General features: G+C 43.0%; 1 protein-coding gene across 1 annotated transcript in view; it reads left to right on the top strand.

Moving 5' to 3' along the window:
• Positions 1-19,353, top strand: part of ANXA2 (annexin A2) — a 55,103-nt gene that overhangs the window by 4,982 nt on the left and 30,768 nt on the right. Inside the window, exons 2-3 of the mRNA XM_003928995.4 lie at positions 9,349-9,407; positions 14,226-14,325. Of these exons, the coding sequence (XP_003929044.1) occupies positions 9,360-9,407; positions 14,226-14,325 (148 nt within the window). The 5' untranslated portion in view covers positions 9,349-9,359. The remainder of the gene's footprint in view (positions 1-9,348; positions 9,408-14,225; positions 14,326-19,353) is intronic.

The raw sequence follows: 19,353 nt of genomic DNA, 5'->3' as shown, positions 1-19,353 counted from the left end.
GACTCAAAGGCCCGGATTTCCCAACCCTGAAAGTGCTTCATGCCAAGTGACATCATTCTTCCTGCTGGTCTGTTTCCACCCACTCCAACCCCAGATCAGGAGACCAGCAGAGAGAGGCTGTGAGAGCATGAAGCTGCAACGAGTCAGTAGGGAACAAACAAATATTGATTCAGATCAGGCCATAGAGACAAGCTAGAGCAAGTGCTGTGTGTCCCTCTTGCTCAGTTTGATCAAGGCCACTGGGATGAATTCCAGGAACTCTGGGCAATGAGTTGGCCCTGTGACTCCATCATTAATCAAGACTATAAAACCAAGGACAAGAGTATGTGCTTTCTGAAAGGTCCTGTTAAAGAAAGACACATTAGGTGGGTAGAGGATGGAGTGCAGTGGGAACCCCCCTCCCCACCCAGCACATCAGCACATGTTTTTTTTTTGTTTTTTTTTTTTAAGTTTAAAATTCCAGTGTGGCCTGTAGACTGTGTGTCCAGGACTGTGGACAGTCAGAGCTTTGGCAGGGAAACCCAGCTCTCCACACTCCCACCCTCACCCATTTTTGTTTTAAAACCTTCATTTGAATCATCTAGTCCCTTACTGATTCATCATGGTTGCTAAGAATCTGTTTTGTGGTAACGGATCAACAGTCCACGTTTCAACTGTGAAGTGGGTGTGCCCACGAAACTGCTGGATCAGACTCAGATTTGCCTGTGCAGACCAGCCCTGTTGCAGCATGTTTTTGTTCGTTTGTTCAAATAACCATTTGGGCTTTCTGGGGCTGGCTCTTAATTCAGTTCAGTAGAACGTGTTGTTACTATTCGAAGTGTTGACTTTTAAGTTTTCTTTTGTTTGTTTTAACCTTTTTGTAAACTTTTCTTTTTGAGAGTGAAGTTAAAACTGTTTCACTTGTCTTTTTTTTTTTTTTTTTGGTAACTGCATTTTTTGAGTGAAATGATAAAAGACAGTAAAATTTATAAACCCTTAAATTATTAGGTTGGTGCAAAAGTAATTGTGGTTTGTGCCATTAAAAGTGATGGCAGTGACTGGCACCAAGCTAAATATCTTTAATAGAATTTTCCTGTTAAATGTAAATGACTTGTTTCTCAGTAACTGCATGGATTTCATTAATGATCAGCCTTGCACTGGGAGCTTTTCTAGCCAGGCATTCACAGTCTCATTTGTGGGTCTTTTCAAGGCAGAAGAAACTGTTGTTTTCATTAGGGTGGGGCCAAGTGACCTATCTTCCTACCCAAGTAGTGAATGATTTTAAACCAGTTTGAGGTGGGTGTGGCTCTTTCAATAAATCTCCCTGTACCTCTAGTTTGTTTTCTTAAACAGAAAAACTTTCTCTGATAAAGGGCCATTTTAATGATGTTGTCTAGGACCCAACCTTCCCTGGGAATGCAAAGCATTGGTGTGTAGATACACTTATCAACAGATTCCATTTGCTGATTTTCTTTTCTTGTTTGTGAGTTGAAACCAGCTGGGTGAGTCTGAAGTGTCAGAAGGAGTGGTACCAACTGCCATTTTCATGTTCTTTAGAGAAGTCTGCGGAAAAGGAGTGGTGGTTCTGCTTTTAATGGATTTATGTGTTTTACACAGTGATGAGTAGAGGTGGAATTGTCTCATATGGCATGTAGACTTCATTTTTAATTTTCATTCAAAACAATAGGTACACTAAAGTCAGAGTAGTTGTTTTTCAGTAGGAAATTCTGCCTCCAGAGGCCGGTCGTGGTGGCTCATGCGTGTAATCCCAGCACTTTGGGAGGCCAAGTGGGCAGATCATGAGGTCAGGAGTTCGAGACCAGCCTGATCAACATGATGAAACCTCATTTCTACTAAAAATACCAAAAGTAGCCAGGCGTCATGGCGCATGCCTGTAATACCAGCTACTCAGGAGGCTGAGGCCAGAGAATGGCTTGAACCCAGGAGGGAGAGGTTGTAGTGAGCCAAGATCGCTGTACTCCAGCCTGGGTGACTCCATCCATCTCAAAAAATAAACAAAAAAGATAAGAAATTCTGCCTCCAGAGCAGATGTTTTGGGGAGTAAATATGAGTACCGAGTCCCAATTGCTTTGGCTCATAGGTTCCTCAATATTTCCATAGGGAAGCTTAATTTTGCAGGATTCAGAGACTTATATTTTAGGCTCCCCACAGGGCACCCCACTGGACATGGCTCATTTTCAAGCCTGTGCTCTTGTTCTCCTGCCACCCTGCGGCGTTATTCCTCTTCCCCTCTCCCCAGGCCTTCCCTCTTGCTTCTTGGCTGGAGCCTCCCACACGGTGATTCACCCTTCTCAGCCTAGTAGTCAGCACCTTCTTGTTAAGCCCTTAACTAATCCCACTCTGATGACTATCATCTTTCTCTCTGTGTCTTAATCTCTTGGAATGAAGAACCATTGTGTGAGGTTGAAAGGGCATTGGCCCAGGAGACTGGGGATCTGGGTTTTGGCCCTGCCTCAGCTACTCATTCACTGGGTGACCCTGGGCTAGACTGTCAGTGTGTCACAGAGGAATGAAGGGAAGAGAGCTCAAAGGTCCTGCAGGGTGGGAGTCTGCATTTCACGGTTTTATAAGTGTCTTTTATATCCTTTAATGTAGTGCAGGCCCAGCGTATGCTTGTTACGGGTTCGTTGGTTAATTCTTAGAGAATTACCAGTGTTTGTAACCTACAGTAGCACTGCCAAGACTTTCTTTTCCTGCTTTCAAGGATAGCAGCACACTGACACATTCCCATTAATGAAAGGTACTTTATTGAACTCATGTTTTAACCAACGATGAACTGCAAAGCCAACTATTGTTCCTTGTAGCGAATAATCGACCATATACACAATGACTTTGCATTGCTAGGGGATTTGATGAAGTGAAGAAGAAAGCACTGTCTTTTATTTCTTTTTGCTTGTTTTGTTTTTTGGACATAACCTCAGGATTTTATTGTCCTCATAATAAAACAAAAGATGACTCTTAGAAGTGGATCACTTGGCCCTTTCTTTTTTTTTTTAATCTCCTCCCAGTTGAAAATACTGTCATGTCTTAACAGCCAGCATTTTCTTAGATCTGCAGTTGGGCTCAGCACACTCAAGCCTCAGCACAGTCTCCTTTGTAGTTTTAGTTATTTTCCAGAAAATTGGCTTAGGCTGCTCACCATAGTCATTCTGTTTCTTGTCATAACACCGCTTTCCCTGTGCATGCAGGGAGTCCTTGCCCTTCTGATACTGTGCCACTTTGAGGGGTTGGTGCTTGCTTGCCACACTTTTTAAAGAAAGCCCCAGTGGGTTTTAGGAATGTTTACCATGTTTTCGGAATGCTATCAGAATGGGAGGAAAGGGCCCATGTTTTATTTCTGGGGTGAAAATATTTGCTGTTTAACTCAAATGAAGTAGGAAATACTTATGTGGATACAAAAGGCACCTGCATGGTGTAATGTCAAATTTCATAGATATTGCTTTGTGGTAGGTGTGACTTTGTGGTTATTGTGACATTTGTGGTTTTTTTTTTTTCTACAGGGTGATTATACATAATATAAATAGGAATCTTTTTTTTTTTTTTTTTTTTTTTGAGACGGAGTTTTGCTCTTGTTACCCAGGCTGGAGTGCAATGGCGCGATCTCGGCTCACCACAACCTCCGCCTCCTGGGTTCAGGCAATTCTCCTGCCTCAGCCTCCTGAGTAGCTGGGATTACAGGCACGCGCCACCATGCCCAGCTAATTTTTTGTATTTTTAGTAGAGACGGGGTTTCACCATGTTGACCAGGATGGTCTCGATCTCTTGACCTCGTGATCTACCCGCCTAGGCCTCCCAAAGTGCTGGGATTACAGGCTTGAGCCACCGCGCCCAGCTAAATAGGAATCTTATACAAAATAGCAACTCATTGTTTTCAAGTTGATTTAGCACCTACTTTTGTTTTTTTTGTATTTTTACTAGAGACGGGGTTTCACTGTGTTAGCCAGGATGGTCTCGATCCCCTGACCTCGGCCTCCCAGAGTGCTAGGATTACAGGTGTGAGCCACTGTGCCCAGCTTAGCACATAGATTTTGTAAATACTCTTTTTTATTTTTTTGAGACAGAGTCTTGCTCTGTCTCCAGGCTGGAGTGCAGTGGTGTCATCTCAGCTCACTGTAACCTCCACCTCCCAAGTTCAAGTGATTTTCCTGCCTCACCCTCCCAAGTAGCTGGGACTACAGGCATGCACCACCATGCTCAGCTAATTTATGTATTTTCAGTGGAGACTGGGTTTCACCATGTTGGCCAGGATGGCCTCGATCTTCTGGCCTTGGCCTCCCGAAGTGCTGGGATTACAGGCGTGAGCCACCATACTTGGCTATGATACTCTTAAATCTGTATCATAGGGGGCCTGGGACTATGTAGGGAAGATGAGGTCAACCGTGTACTTATTCCCTACTGCTTTGAATTACACTGATGCTTTCATCATTTGAATACTTGGCACATGTAGGGCACTTAAAAACATTCTGCCGAACGGATGAATGAAGTGGTATCAAAAAGTTCCCAGGCACTGAAAGGCAAGAGAGAGTTCTATGCAGTAGGGGTCTTGGTGACCCTGTTGGAGCAGATGCTAAAGTAGTGGTGACTGCAGAGAGGCAAGTCACACTTTGGCCCTAGTCTGCATTAGCTGGGGAGTAAACAGAAGGAACTGAGGTTGGATTCTGATGCTCATCTTTGAAGGCTGGGCTCTGCCGGAGTAAGAGGAAGCCACAGAGGAGTGATTTCGAGTGATTTTGACAAGATTACGTAGATTTAGTTGATGGTGGCATGCAGGCCTGATTTGATGAAAGAGCAGGACAGTTATGAATGGTGAAATAGGAAGGAAGATTTGTTGGGCTTTTAACAGTCTCCTCAAGGTGTTGTGGCTGTGGGAGAAGAATTAACATGAATGGAGAGTGTAAAGAAGCCTATCAGATGGTCTTTGATCTGCACAGTCCTGGGGAGTCCCACATGGGACACCGTTAGGCAGCAGTCTACAAAGCCAGTGCTCAGAGCTTGAAAGGCAACTTGAAAGAATCACACAATGAAAAGTTAGCATGCCTCTAGTTGAGATTCTCTAAACATCAGAACCGAAGTGAGGTACCTGATTTAATAAATGAGTAGAATTTAATCTACACCCTCTAAGTGGAAACAACTCTTTGTTTTGCAACTCTGACTTGCTGGTCCCCTGTTTTTGCTGTTGTTTTACATTTTTATTTCTTGCCTGTTTATGGTAGAGACTAGAATTCCGCACAGTAGATGACAGCGATTTATCCCCTCCTGCAGTCCTGGTCCAGTTCTGTGAGTCCATGGGTGATAGTTAAGGCCAGGGCTTAGGTGGTTTGATGCCCATCCTAGGAATTTCATCTCTGGTTTGGTAATTCTCAGGCTGAGGAATACTGATAAGACCCTCTATAATGTTTTTTGGTCCACGTTGAAGTTGGAGATTTCTTCTCTCTCAAGAAGACTGTCATCCTGGGTAATTTAATGAAAGATTATCTCTACTGGAAAAAAAAAAAAGCCAGGTGTAGCGGCACATACCTGTAGGCCCAGCTACTTGGGAGGCTAAGGCAGGAGGATCTATTGAGCCCTGAAGATCAAGCCTGCAGTGAGCTATGATTGCACTATTGCACTCCAGCCTGGGTGACAGAGAAACCCTGTCTCAAAAAAACAAAACAAAAAAGCTAGGCATGGTGGCTAACCCCTGTAATCCCAATGCTTTGGCAGGCTAAGGTGGAAGGATTACTTGAGCCCTGGAATTCAAGACCAGCCTGGGCAACATAGTAGGACCTTGTCTCTCCTGAAACATTAGAGAAGAAAAGAAATGAAAAAAAAGAAAAAAAAAAAAGCATGAAGACTCAAATTTGTGACTGTTGCATAGGTGTTGGGATTTAGATTAGGTAATGGCTCTCTGGGTTCCTCTAGACCAGTACTGCCCAATAGAAGTAGAATGTGAGTTGCATATATTGAAAATTTTCTAGTAGCCACATTAAGAAAGGCAAAGTAGATAGGTTAAATTAAATGGAAATAAGATATATTCAACATGTCATAGTTCTAATTGTAATATATGATCAATATATAAGTTATTGGGCTAGAAGCAGTGGTTTATGCCTATATTCTCAGCGCTTGGGTCACTTGAGTCTTGGAGTTTGAGACCAGCCTGGGCAACATAGCAAGACTGATCCTGCCTTTACCAAAAAAGAAATTATTTATTTATTTATTTGAGACGGAGTTTCGCTCTTGTTGCCCAGGCTGGAGTGCAATGGTGCGGTCTCAGCTTACCACAACCTCTGCCTCCCAGAGTCAAGCAATTCTCCTGCCTCAGCCTCCTGGGTAGCGGGGATTACAGGCATGCACCACCACCCTCGGTTAATTTTGTGTTTTTAGTAGAGATGGGGTTTTACCATGTTGGTCAGGCTGGTCTCAAACTCCTCATCTCACGTGATCCACCCAATCCACTTCAGTCTCGCAAAGTGCTGGGATTACAGGTGTGAGACACTGTGCCTGGCTGAAAGAAATTATTAATGAGAGATTTTTAAATATATTTTTTATACTAAGTCCCCAAAATTCAGTATGTCCTTTACACTTATAGCACATCTCAGTTTGGACTGACCATATTTCAGGTGCTTTGTAGCCACATGAGGCTGATGGTCACTGTATTGGATGATTCTGCTACAGAGCAAGACTTTTTAGAATTGTCTTCGTTTTTTAGGATAGATTTAGGTTCATGGCAAAGTTGAATGGAAAATACAAAGGATGCCCATGTTCTTCTGTTCCCATACACTCACAGCCTCCCCACTATTGACATCCTGCACCAGGGTTGTACATTTGTTAGAACTGATGAACCTACATACTCAAAGTCTATAGTTTATATTAGCATTTACTGTTAGTGTTGTACATGGATTTCGACAAATGTATGATATGCATTCACCATTACAGTATCTTATAGAATCATTTCACTGCCTTAATAATCCTCTGTGCTCTACCTATTCATTTCCTCCTCCCCTAAACCCTGATCTTTTTGCTGTCCCCATCATTTTGCCTTTTCCAGAATAGTATGAAGTTGGAACTATACAGTACGTTAACTTTTCGGTTGGCTTCTTTCATTTAGCAACGTGCATTTTAGGTTCCTCTGTGTCTTTTTTTTTTTTTTTTTTTTTTTTTTTGAGACGGAGTTTCGCTCTTGTTACCCAGGCTGGAGTGCAATGGCGCGATCTCGGCTCACCGCAACCTCCGCCTCCTGGGCTCAGGCAATTCTCCTGCCTCAGCCTCCTAAGTAGCTGGGATTACAGGCACGCGCCACCACGCCCAGCTAATTTTTTGTATCTTTAGTAGAGACGGGGTTTCACCATGTTGACCAGGATGGTCTCGATCTATCGACCTCGTGATCCACCCGCCTCGGCCTCCCAAAGTGCTGGGATTACAGGCTTGAGCCACCGTGCCTGGCTCCTCTGTGTCTTTTCATGGCTTGATGGCTTATTTCTTTTCAGTGCTGAATACTATTCCATGTCTGAATGTACCAGAGTTTATTTCTAGAGCAGTGCTTTTTTATTTTCCCTGAGACAGAGTCTTCCTCTGTCGCCCAGCCTGGAGTGCAGTGGCATGTTCTTGGCTCATTGCAACCTCCGCCCCCCAGGTTCAAGCAATTCTTCTCCTGCCTCAGCCTCCTGAGTAGCTGGGATTACAGGCATGTGGCACCATGCCCGGCTAATTTTTGTATGCTTAGTAGAAACGGGGTTTCACCATGTTGGCAGGCTGTCTCCAGCTCTTGACCTCGTGACCTGCTGTCTCAGCCTCCCAAAGTGTTGGGATTACAGGCGTGAGCCAGCCCAGTAATGCTTTTTACAAACCAGAATTATACCCCATCGGTGGGACATATTAGGGTGGGGAGGCTGCCTGAGAGTTGTGAGTGTGGGAGAAGTGAAAAATCTTTTGACTGGCTGACTTTTCACCGTGTGTCAAAAGCTTCGGTGAGCATTAAGAAGAGAGGAGTGGTCTCGGAGAATCTTGCAAAAATATATCCTTCACCACAACTAAAGGCAAATCCTCTCCTCTTACGTTTTCCCACCTCCCACCCCACACCAGGCCTGGGATCTGCTTAGTCCAAAATGTTCTTATAAGTTAGCAAATGTCTATGTCAAATACTCTCTCCAAATCAATTTTTTGTTTGTTTGTTTTGTTTTGTTTTGTTTTGTTTGAGACGGAGTTTCGCTCTCGTTACCCAGGCTGGAGTGCAATGGCGCGATCTTGTATTGTTTTTTTTAGTAGAGACAGGGTTTCACCATGTCGACCAGGATGGTCTCGAACTCTCGACCTCGTGATCCACCCGCCTCGGCCTCCCAAAGTGCTGGGATTACAGGCTTGAGCCACCGTGCCCGGCTCCAAACCAATTTTATGAAAATATTTAGACTAAGCAAACTGAAGAGAAGGGAAAGCTGAATTTGCATGTGTGCAGTTTCCTTGATCAAAGACTATTAAGCAAAAAGAGACCAAAGCAGGAGTGCTGCAGTTTAAATGTCATTTCCGTCTATTTCAGGATGCTGCTCTAGGCTATTTTCTTTATTTTGGGGGTGATTATGTTGATGACCTGTCTTGTCTCAGTTGAGATAAATTTACTGACAGTTGAGCACTCCTTTTTGGCAGGGGTTAGGTGTATCAATTCCAAGAACTGTATGATTGCAAAGCTGGGAAGCCAATTCATCAGGCTATTGTTTTGCTTCCCCATTAAGTATATTAACTGGAAGAAGATGACTTCATTTCAGCCATTTCGAATCTTAAATAAAACAGATTCAGTCCTTTATGGAATGAGTTAAGGTCAGAAAATCTGTCCATCGTCTTTCTCATAAATAGTTCCAAGCGTCATTGGACTAAGAAAGTAATTATGGATAATAATATAGGTTCCAATTAAGAATTAGGGCAACACGAAAATGCTACCAATTTTAGTTCACGTCGTAGCTTTCAGGCCCATCTCAATATGTTTAATGACTTGTGAGAAATACAGAAGTAGTGTCTGCTTTGGCAGGCTCATCACCTTTTATGAGAAGTAGAAGACTCAGTTTTGTCCCGTCTGAACAGGTTGCGTTAGCCTTGGGGCACATTGCGTTTTTGTGTTCACAAATCAGTCTCCAAGGTTCCATTCACAAAGAGGAGGAGAATGACTGGCTAATTCAGTAGTCCATTCCAACCCAAGGCAGACCATCTCTGAGCTTTAGATTTTTCAATCATAACATGGGAATTGCATCTCTTTGCAAAATTACTCTAATATTCTCAGATGAAATGATCCAAGGAGTAGAAATTAGTATAACGAATCCCTGTGCTTCAGGGTAAAGGAAAGCTTCTTCATAAAGACTTTTTGTGGTTCTTTTTTTCCAGCTTCCTTCAAAATGTCTACTGTTCATGAAATCCTGTGCAAGCTCAGCTTGGAGGGTGATGTAAGTATATCGCTTTCACTTTATGCAGTTTTTGCAAATCAGACCTCTCACTGGATAACCGTGTTACTCTCTTTTTTGTACACCTAAGGAAGATAGGGACAATTCAGACAGTCGTCATTTGGTTCTTCCCCTTTCTCGATACTTCAGCGGCTCCTAGTAGTTCAGTTTGAAGGAAATACCATGGCACTGGAAACTTTTCTTGGCATCACATTAAAAGTGGACAGCATTAGTGACACTGGAATGGCTGGAGTTTTATTCTGCCTTACCTAGCATGTCATTGGTGATAATTGTTATGATGTTACATGACTTTTAATGTCATGCCCCGGGATTTTATTACTGGTTGGCATAAGCTACAGCCATGTAGAAAATAATTCTGCATCTTTTGGATTTCTTTTTTTTTTTTTTTTTTTTTTTGAGACGGAGTTTCGCTCTTGTTACCCAGGCTGGAGTGCAATGGCGCGATCTCGGCTCACCGCAACCTCCGCCTCCTGGGCTCAGGCAATTCTCCTGCCTCAGCCTCCTGAGAAGCTGGGATTACAGGCACACGCCACCATGCCCAGCTGATTTTTTGTATTGTTTTTTTTAGTAGAGACAGGGTTTCACCATGTCGACCAGGATGGTCTCGATCTCTCGACCTCGTGATCCACCCGCCTCGGCCTCCCAAAGTGCTGGGATTACAGGCTTGAGCCACCGCGCCCGGCCTTCTTTTGGATTTCTTACAGTGTCCAGGTGTTATTCCAGATGGGGACCTATATTTTTAAAAATTTAGCACCTGGAAAATATTTTCTTCAAAAAAGCTGGGATATTTCTTTTAAAAACCAAGAATATAATGAAATTATTATAATTCATCTGTTTCCTTTTTAGCTTTGGCTATTAGGGAGCTCAGAATTAAATTCAATTTTCTTTTATTTTTTAAATTAAATTAAATTAAATTAATTTTTTTTTGAGACGGAGTTTCACTCTTGTTACCCAGGCTGGAGTGCAATGGCGCGATCTCGGCTCACTGCAACCTCTGCCTCCTCGGTTCAGGCAGTTCTCCTGCCTCAGCCTCCTGAGTAGCTGGAATTACAGGCACGCGCCACCATGCCCAGCTGATTTTTTTGTATTTTTAGTAGAAACGGGGTTTCACCATGTTGACCGGGATGGTCTCGATCTCTTGACCTTGTGATCCACCCGCCTCGGCCTCCCAAAGTGCTGGGATTACAGGCTTGAGCCACCGCGCCTGACCTAATTTTATTTTTAAGACAGGGTCTCGCTCTTTGCGCAGGCTGAAGTGCAGTGGCACAATCTCGGCTCACTGCAACCTCTGTTTCCCTGGTTCCAGTGATTCTCCTGCCTCAGCCTCCTGAGTAGCTGGGACTGTAGGCACCCACCACCATGTCTGGCTAATTTTTTGCATTTTTAGTAGAGACGGGGTTTCACCATATAGCCAGGATGGTCTTGATCTCCTGACCTTGTGATCTGCCCTCCTCAGCCTGCAAAAGTTCTGGAATTACAGGTGTGAGCCACTGCGCCTGGCCTAAATTTAATTTTCCTTCATAGGAAATATGTGAACCTAGAAATTCTGATGCATTTGTTTCTTTTGCTATTTATAATTAAAAATTTTAAGCTATATGTGAAATTAAAATTATTTCAAATACTTTTAGAATTAAGTGGAATATTAATTATGAATATGTAAAATAACTAGTGATACTATGCATCTTCTGGGTCGTCTTGGCGGAAATGGCTTTTACACAAACTCAGCACTGATACTGATTTGTAGCCTTATCCTACAGGTCTTTCAAAATATGCTTTGATTGAAATTAAAATGCAATGAATCACTCAACAGAGGGTTGACAGTGACTTGGGTCATCTGGTGCGAGACCCTCTGTACTGTGCATGGCACTTGCCATCAAAACATTCAAACTAATGGAGCCTATGGAAGTACAGGTTGTATGGAGTATAAAGCCTACAGAGTTTTAAAAAAACCTTTTTCTCCTGGGTGCAATGGCTCATACCTGTGGGCAGATCATGTGGTCAAGAGATGGAGACCATTCTGGCTAACTTCATGAACCTCCGTCTCTACTAAATATACAAAAAATTAGCTGGTCATGGTGGCGGGCACCTGTGTAGTCCCAGCTACTTGGGAGGCTGAGGCAGGAGAATCGCTTGCACCAGGGAAGCAGAGTTTGCAGTGGGCCGAGATCATGCCACTGCACTGCAGCGTAGGTGACCAAGTGAGACTCCGCCTCGGAAAAAAAAAGTCTTTTTCTTCTTGAAATGTGTGCATGCTGGTTTTGGCAACAATACAAACTGCATGTTGAGGTCAGACAAATTCAGGTGTTAAATACTTTGTTTCTTTAATGGACTTGGATTGTGTTTGTTAATAGGTTTTGGAAGAGGACTTTTAGTATATTACTGTGTGTGGAGAGATGGGGCAGAAACAGAAAATGTCACATGTTCCCCAGTAGTTTAAGGAAAGAAGAGATAACTCAACTTTGCTTCACTAATTTGATTTTAGACAAGTGGATTTTATAGGTAATAGGTTCAGTTCGCTTTTTAATTTCATTTCCGGAGACACTATAAAATTACACAGAAGTGTTCCCGACTCACTGTTGTTTTTGGAACAAGACAACATACCTCCTGGTAAATGCAGTCATACATGATGTGGCTCAGTGGCTGACTGCCTGCCTTGTAAATAACTGATGGCACTCTTAATAAATGGGAAAATGTTTTTCCTTAGATTTCATCCACATTTTGTAGCTACCATAGCAAACATACTGAGTAGTTCAGAATAGCACTTTGCTTTTTTTTCTGAATGTGTGTTCCAGGTCAAGTTCATCTCAATGGAAAGTTTAAGTGATGAAATTAGATGGAACAGACTTTGATAATGCATTGCATTTCAGAGTTATAAATATTAACTGGATTTCATATTTGGACAAGATAGTCCTCACAAGTGCATTTGGAAACATTTGTCAAACACTGAACTTGGATTTCTGACATGTCTGGGGAGACATCTAGGAGGAAGCCCTCTTAGTTGCTCACCTGTACAGTCTCAGTGCTAATAAAATGGAATGGTGTGGGTCCTGGGTGGCTTACAGTGTGATGCCTGTGGGTGGAGAAATAACCTTGGTCTCTTCACTCTTCACAGAACACTGCACCAAAGCCCGGTCATCACATTATATGGGCATTATGTGCTGGAGGGCTGGGGGTGGGTTGCAGGATGGGAGCCTCGATGTTGAGGATGGGCAGCGATGCGTCCTCCACCAGCCATCAGCCAACCACAACCACATTGTCCATCCTCTTTGTGTGCCCTTTGCTTTGGGCCTGGGTAGCAGGGAGAGGGAAAACTATAAGAGCATTTCAGACAAGGAGGGACGTTAATACCTTGAAAGGAGAACTGATACGGAAGCACTTGTTGTCCTTATCTCAATCTGGAGTGGGAGAGTTCCCGTCTGTCACATCAGGAAGGATAATGAGCTTTGAAAAGCACTGAAAGGCCGGGCCTGGTGGCTCACACCTGTATTCCCAGCACTCTGGGAGGCTGAGATGGGAGGATCACTGGAGGCTGGAGTTCAGGACCAGCTGGGGCAACATGGTAAAATCCTGTCTCTACAAAAAAATACGAACAAATAATTACCTGAGTGTGGTGGTGGATGCCTGTAATCCCAGCTACTGGGGAGGCTGGTGTGGGAGGATCACCTGAGCCCAGGAGGCTGAGGCTGCAGTGAGTCATGATCATGACTGCACTCCAGCCTGGGCAACAGAGTGAGATCCTGCCTAACAAAAGGAAAGCTCTGGGAAAGGAAGAGGCTGTGGTTTAAAAGACAGTAAGAAATCCTAGGAAGAGTGGAGGGTGTAGGCAGAAGGGATGGTGTTAATGCAGGCAGAGGGAGGGCTTCAGAGGAGAGAAGGGAGAGGACACAAGGAGCATGTGGGCCATCTGGCCAGAGCAAGGTGCCGCGGTGGCCAAAGTCAAGAGGTAGGAGGAGCTACTTCCCTCACGTTTCTGAACTATTAGCTCAGCAACAACTGCCCAGTAGAAATGCATGTGCCTGTAGCAGAAACTTGGCTAAACACCCTTGTCATTCAGGTATTTCCACATTTTCAGCTTATTTCATATTGCTGCCAGCCCAGTTTAAAGGTCTTCAGAGGCTTCCGGAATGAATGCTGGCTTCAGTTCCCAGCTTTGCATGGTCTACTATTGAACTCTCACCGAAAGTAAGATGAAAAGTTGAAATTGAGATAGCATATTCTAAACTAGCTGAGACTTTGAAGAAGAAGAATTTTTTTTTTTTTTTTTTTTTTTTTTTGAGATAGAGTTTCGCTCTTGTTACCCAGGCTGGAGTGCAATGGCGCAATCTCGGCTCACCGCAACCTCCGTCTCCTGGGTTCAGGCAATTCTCCTGCCTCAGCCTCCTAAGTAGCTGGGATTACAGGCACGCGCCACCATGCCCAGCTAATGTTTTGTAATTTTAGTAGAGACGGGGTTTCACCATGTTGACCAGGATGGTCTCGATCTGTTGACCTCATGATCCACCCGCCTCGGCCTCCCAAAGTGCTGGGATTACAGGCTTGAGCCACCGCGTCCGGCTGAAGAAGAATTCTTAATAGAAACAATGAAATTGCTTGTCTGAAATGTGATGGTGTGTTAATAATACCTACCTAGTTACCTAGCGTGAGAATGATTTGAATTGTTGAAAGAAACAATAGGAAAACATACTAAGAGTTGTTGTTTCTGGGGTGTGGGGAGGGCGAAATTAAAAAAAAAAAAAGAGTTGTTTCAACAGGAGTCTTTTAAATGTATGTCTTTTGAGTATGTTTATCTTTTATCTTCAGCACTCTACACCCCCAAGTGCATATGGGTCAGTCAAAGCCTACACCAACTTTGATGCTGAGCGGGATGCTTTGAACATTGAAACGGCCATCAAGACCAAAGGTAGGTGATACATTTGTTCTCTTCTTGTCAGGGTCTTACTGAGACATTTTTGGTTGTCTCTTTGTTCTCCCTCAAATCGCCTTACGTTGGTGATTTGAAATTGTCATCAAGCTTTGATGGGTTACATCTAGACCTAGCTCAACCCATGGCTCCTTTCCTTCCTTCCTTCCTTCCCTCCACCCTTTCTTCCCTCCTTCCCTCCCTCCATCCTTTCTTTCTTTTTCCTTCTCTTCTCCCTCCTTCCTCCCTCCCTCCCTTCCTCCCTTCTTCCTCTCCTCTCTCCCTCCCTCCATTCTTCCCTCCTTTCCTCCCTCCCTCCATCCTTCCTTCTCTTTGGAGAGATCTACAACTTGAGATAGTGTTTTAACCAAGCAGCATAATCAAAGGGAATCGGGCTGGGAGCCAGATCTGGTCCTTTGGGTATGTGTTTTGGGTGCAGCTCTTCACTTTGAGGCTTCAGTCTTTCTTCTGCAAGGAAGAAGTCTGTCATAGCGGTCCCTAAGGGCATCTCTTTTTCTGAGTGCCCTTAAATTTCACTACATTTGCTGGAAAAATGCTGGGAAAACCTTACCGTTTTGCTCTTAGGTTGTTCTAGAGAGTCAAAAATTCAGACTCTTTTTTCCCAACCATGTAAGTGCTACTGCTCCTTAGGCCTGGAGCTGGAATTAGAAGAGCTGTCCATATGAGCCTGTTTCCTGAAGTTCCAGGATGAGTAAGAGACCAGGAGGCATACAAGCCTTCCTCTTGAAATAAAGCAAATAAATACATTCACTTCATCTCAATAGCACCAAAAATTAAATTAAAAAAAAGTAAAGCAAATAAAGTGCTAGTTGGTTAGAGTTGAGCAAGAGCTTATTAAGGTCATTATATTGTTTTCTGGATCTACAAAATTGGATTTTTAGACTTTCTGGGCTTATATTAATGAAGCAGTCCTTGGGGTTGTCCTATCCCCGGAATTCCTGAAAAATATTGCAGTTCTTGTGCTGACCTTTGTGATTCTCCACTTTTCCCCCCTTGGTTAAAGCACTTCCTGTCACTATGAGGCCATATTGGGATGCAGACATGACCCATACAATTAGAGCTGCTGGTTCATGTCCCTGGCAAAGAACCACGTCACGTTTTTCCCTTCTATGTACAGCGTTTTAACTTACTGACACACTTAAGCAATTCACATATGATTCGTTGAAAGACTGAGATGCCTCAACCAGGCTGACCTGGGAACCTATAACTAGGCGATATCCTGGTTTAGGCCTGCATATTTATTAATAGTGTACCTTTCAGTCTCAGAACTGTTTTATTTTAGAGGTTACATTACATGGCTACCTTTTCCTAAAACCATGGAGAATCTGCTGACCTTGTTTCCAGAGACAGAAAGGAGAGTAGAAAAATCCACTTACGTGCTCTGGTTCTAACAAGATGTAAGCGTTGGCGTCATCTGCCTCTGGGAAGCCTTCTGTTCTTCGGGGCTGCTGTGGACCGCGCCCCAGGTGACTGCCTGCACAACTAGGGGCAGAATAATGAAGCATCCAGATTAGACCTTTAAAAAAAAACCTTTTTGTTTGTTTGTTTTTTGAGATGGAGTTTCGCTCTTGCTGCCTAGGCTGGAGTGCAATGCGGCAATCTTGGCTCACCCCAACATCTGCCTCCTGGGTTCAAGTGATTCTCCTGCCTCAGCCTCCCAAGTAGCTGCGATTACAGAAATGCACCTCCATACCTGGCTAATTTTGTATTTTTAATAGAGACAGTGTGTCTCCATGTTGGTCAGGCTGGTCTTGAACTCCCGACCTCAGGTGATCCGCCCACCTGGCCTCCCAAAGTGCTGGGATTACAGGCATGAGCCACCACACCTGGCCCAATTTTTTTTTTTTTTTTTTTTTTTTTTTGGGGAGGTGCTTTATTTAAGTGACCATTCTTTTTTTTTTTTTTTTTTTTTTTTTTTTGAGACGGAGTTTCGCTCTTGTTACCCAGGCTGGAGTGCAACGGCACGATCTCGGCTCACCGCAACCTCCGCCTCCTGGATTCAGGCAATTCTCCTGCCTCAGCCTCCTGAGTAGCTGGGATAACAGGCATGCGTCACCATGCCCAGCTAATTTTTTTTTGTATTTTTAGTAGAGACGGGGTTTCCCCATATTGATCAGGATGGTCTCGATCTCTCGACCTCGTGATCCACCTGCCTCGGCCTCCCAAAGTGCTAGGATTACAGGCTTGAGCCACTGCACCTGGCCAAGTGACCATTCTTACCAAAAGTTACAAATCAGAAAATTAAACTACAATCTACAGGGCTTATTTCACCACAGTCACTTCTGCTTAGTGGAGCGTAGAGGATGAGAGCATGTGTGAGTCCAGGTTCAAATGCTGGCTCCCCAACTCACCCATCAGCCATCCGACGTGAGGAAAACACGGAATTTTGCCAAGACAGTGTTTCCTTGCCTATAAAGCGGTGCTAATCAAAGTTCCCACTTCACAGGATCGTTGTAAAGTATGAAGCATTTAGGATGATGCCTGGCATACAGATGTTACTCAAAATATGTTACCTTAAAACACACACGTGCACATCTACGTCCACATGGTCTGCTTCCCTAAAACCCATGCTGTTTCACTATTTGGATGTTCCTAGATTCATGTGGTTTCCCAGCATGCCATTGCAGCAACACTAAGTTTAGCACTTAACTCATCTAGCAAACATGGTGCTTTTCACAAGCATGTGACAAAGACTTCTTTTATCCCTGCGTGAGAAAGCACTTAGTGCACTGGAATGTAAAGATTGCGCAAATGAACTCTGGTCACAGCTGAAACTCTCATGGTAATAAAAATACCTTCAGGCCCTTTTGGAGTTAGTAGAAAAATACTGTCGTTTTTAGACAGAAACGTCTGGAGGGCTAAGATTTAGATTCCAACATTCCCATTTCATCAAAAGCAGCTGTCATCATCATTGTCATCATCATTTTCATCATTGCAACTATTTATGAAATGCTCATTATGGGCGGATATTGTACCAAGCACTTAAGGAACATTAATCTTAGGTGAACTTCAAAGTAACCTCTGACGTAAGTGTTCTGTCATCCCCAAATTTTGGGTGGTAACAATTCAGGATGAGTATGTTTGAGGTCTGTTGGCCTTGAATCAAACTGGGATTTGAACACAGCTCTGTCCAGCCCTAGGCCTGTGTTCTTAGGCACCATGATGTGTAGCACCCACCTGTGAGAAATGGATTTTTTTCTTTGCCCTGAATTATTTTCAGATATGAAAAACATCGTCCATCTATGATCTTACTGCCTTCTGATAAGTCTCATACTTGTGGTCTAGCCTTAGATTCCCTGCCTCCTTTTTCTCCCCACAGTTAATCTTCTTCAGTGCATTTCGCTTAGGACCACTTTTTATTTCTTTGTTTATGTACTTAGTTTTATACACACACACACACACACACATATTTTTTTTGAGACAAAGTCTTGCTCTGTCACCCAGGCTGGAGTGCAGTGGCACAATCTTAGCTCACTGCAACCTCTGCCTCCCGGGTTCAAGTGATTCTTATACCTCAGCCTTCAAGTAGCTGGAACTATAGGCATGTGCCACCGTGCCTGGCTAATTTTTGTGTTTTTAGTACAGATGGGGTTTTGCCATGTTGTCGAGGATAATCTCGAACTCCTGGCCTCAAGTGATCCGCCCACTTCAGCCTCCCAAAGTGCTGGGATTACAGACATGATCCACTGCACCCCACTTATTATTTTTCATGCTTAGTAATATTAGAGAGTAACTAAGTTTTTGAAAAGTCTATTAGTCCTTTAAAATAATTTCTAGATTGTTGGTATTATTAAAACCCTAAATCCTTTTAGGAGATGATTGGGAAGAAAGAATATGATATTCATAAGTGTTCAGTGTACCAAAGATGTTAATATTAGCATTGGTTATCATAATGAAAAAACTAGATACAGCTTTTAGTTGAGAAGTATGTCTTGAGGTATACTTCCCTATAATCATTAAATACATGATTAAGTAAAACTATATTACATAGATAATGTGTAACTCCCTATATTACATAGAATGTCTGCAGAATGTAGGTAGGAAAACTAAAGTTTATCAATAATTTTCAGCATCTTTGTTGAGATACAATTTATATGCCAGATGATTTACCTAAAGTATACAGTTCATTGTTTTTAGTAATGTATTTGCAGAGTTGAGCAGCTGTCACCACAGTAACTTCCCTAACACTCATTTTAACATCCATTCACCTTAAATGTGTCAGTCACATCAAGAAATGGAGGTGGAATAGTATATACTTTGTGATCACAACCACATTTCTGTTTTATTATTATTATTATTTTTTTTAGTCAGAGTCTTACACTGTTGCCCAGGCGGGAGTGCAGGGGCACAGTCTTGGCTCACTGCACCCTCCATCTCCTGGGTTCTAGCGGTTTTCCTGCTTCAGCCTCCTGAATAGCTGGGACCACAGGTGTGCACCACATGCCTGGCTAATTTTTGTATTTTTGGTAGAGATGGGGTTTCACCATGTTTCACCATCCACCTGCCTTGGCATTTCAAAGTGATGGATTACGGGTGTGAGGCACTGTGGCTGGCCTACAATTTTTTTTTTTTTTTTAATTTAAAAAAAAGGCACTGGCAATGAAAACAGACATACGTCACTTCGTGGTGCTTCCTTTACTGCACTTTGTAGATATTGTGGTTTTTACAGTTGAAGGTTTGTGGCATTACTATTCACTTTATGTCTCTGTGCCGGCATTTTCTAGAAATAAAGATAGTTTTAAAATTTAGGTGTGCATTTTTTAGACATAATTCTATTACACACTTAATAGAATACGGTATAATGTAAACATACTTTTATATGCATTCAGAAACCAAAAAATTTGTGTGACTTGCATTATTGCTATATTGGCTTTATTGTGATGGTCTGGAACTGAACCAGTAGTATCTCTGAGGTGTGCCTGTATATGGAATTGTGGGCAATTGATCCTTTTCATTTCAGTATATTCTGTATTTCTGTTTTTTTTGCAAATTTTCTATGATAACCTG

Source organism: Saimiri boliviensis, chromosome 2 (assembly GCF_048565385.1).
Source record: "Saimiri boliviensis isolate mSaiBol1 chromosome 2, mSaiBol1.pri, whole genome shotgun sequence".
NCBI lineage: Eukaryota > Metazoa > Chordata > Mammalia > Primates > Cebidae > Saimiri > Saimiri boliviensis.
Note: the sequence above shows the minus strand (reverse complement) of the source record. Positions and strands in the feature narration are given on the sequence as shown.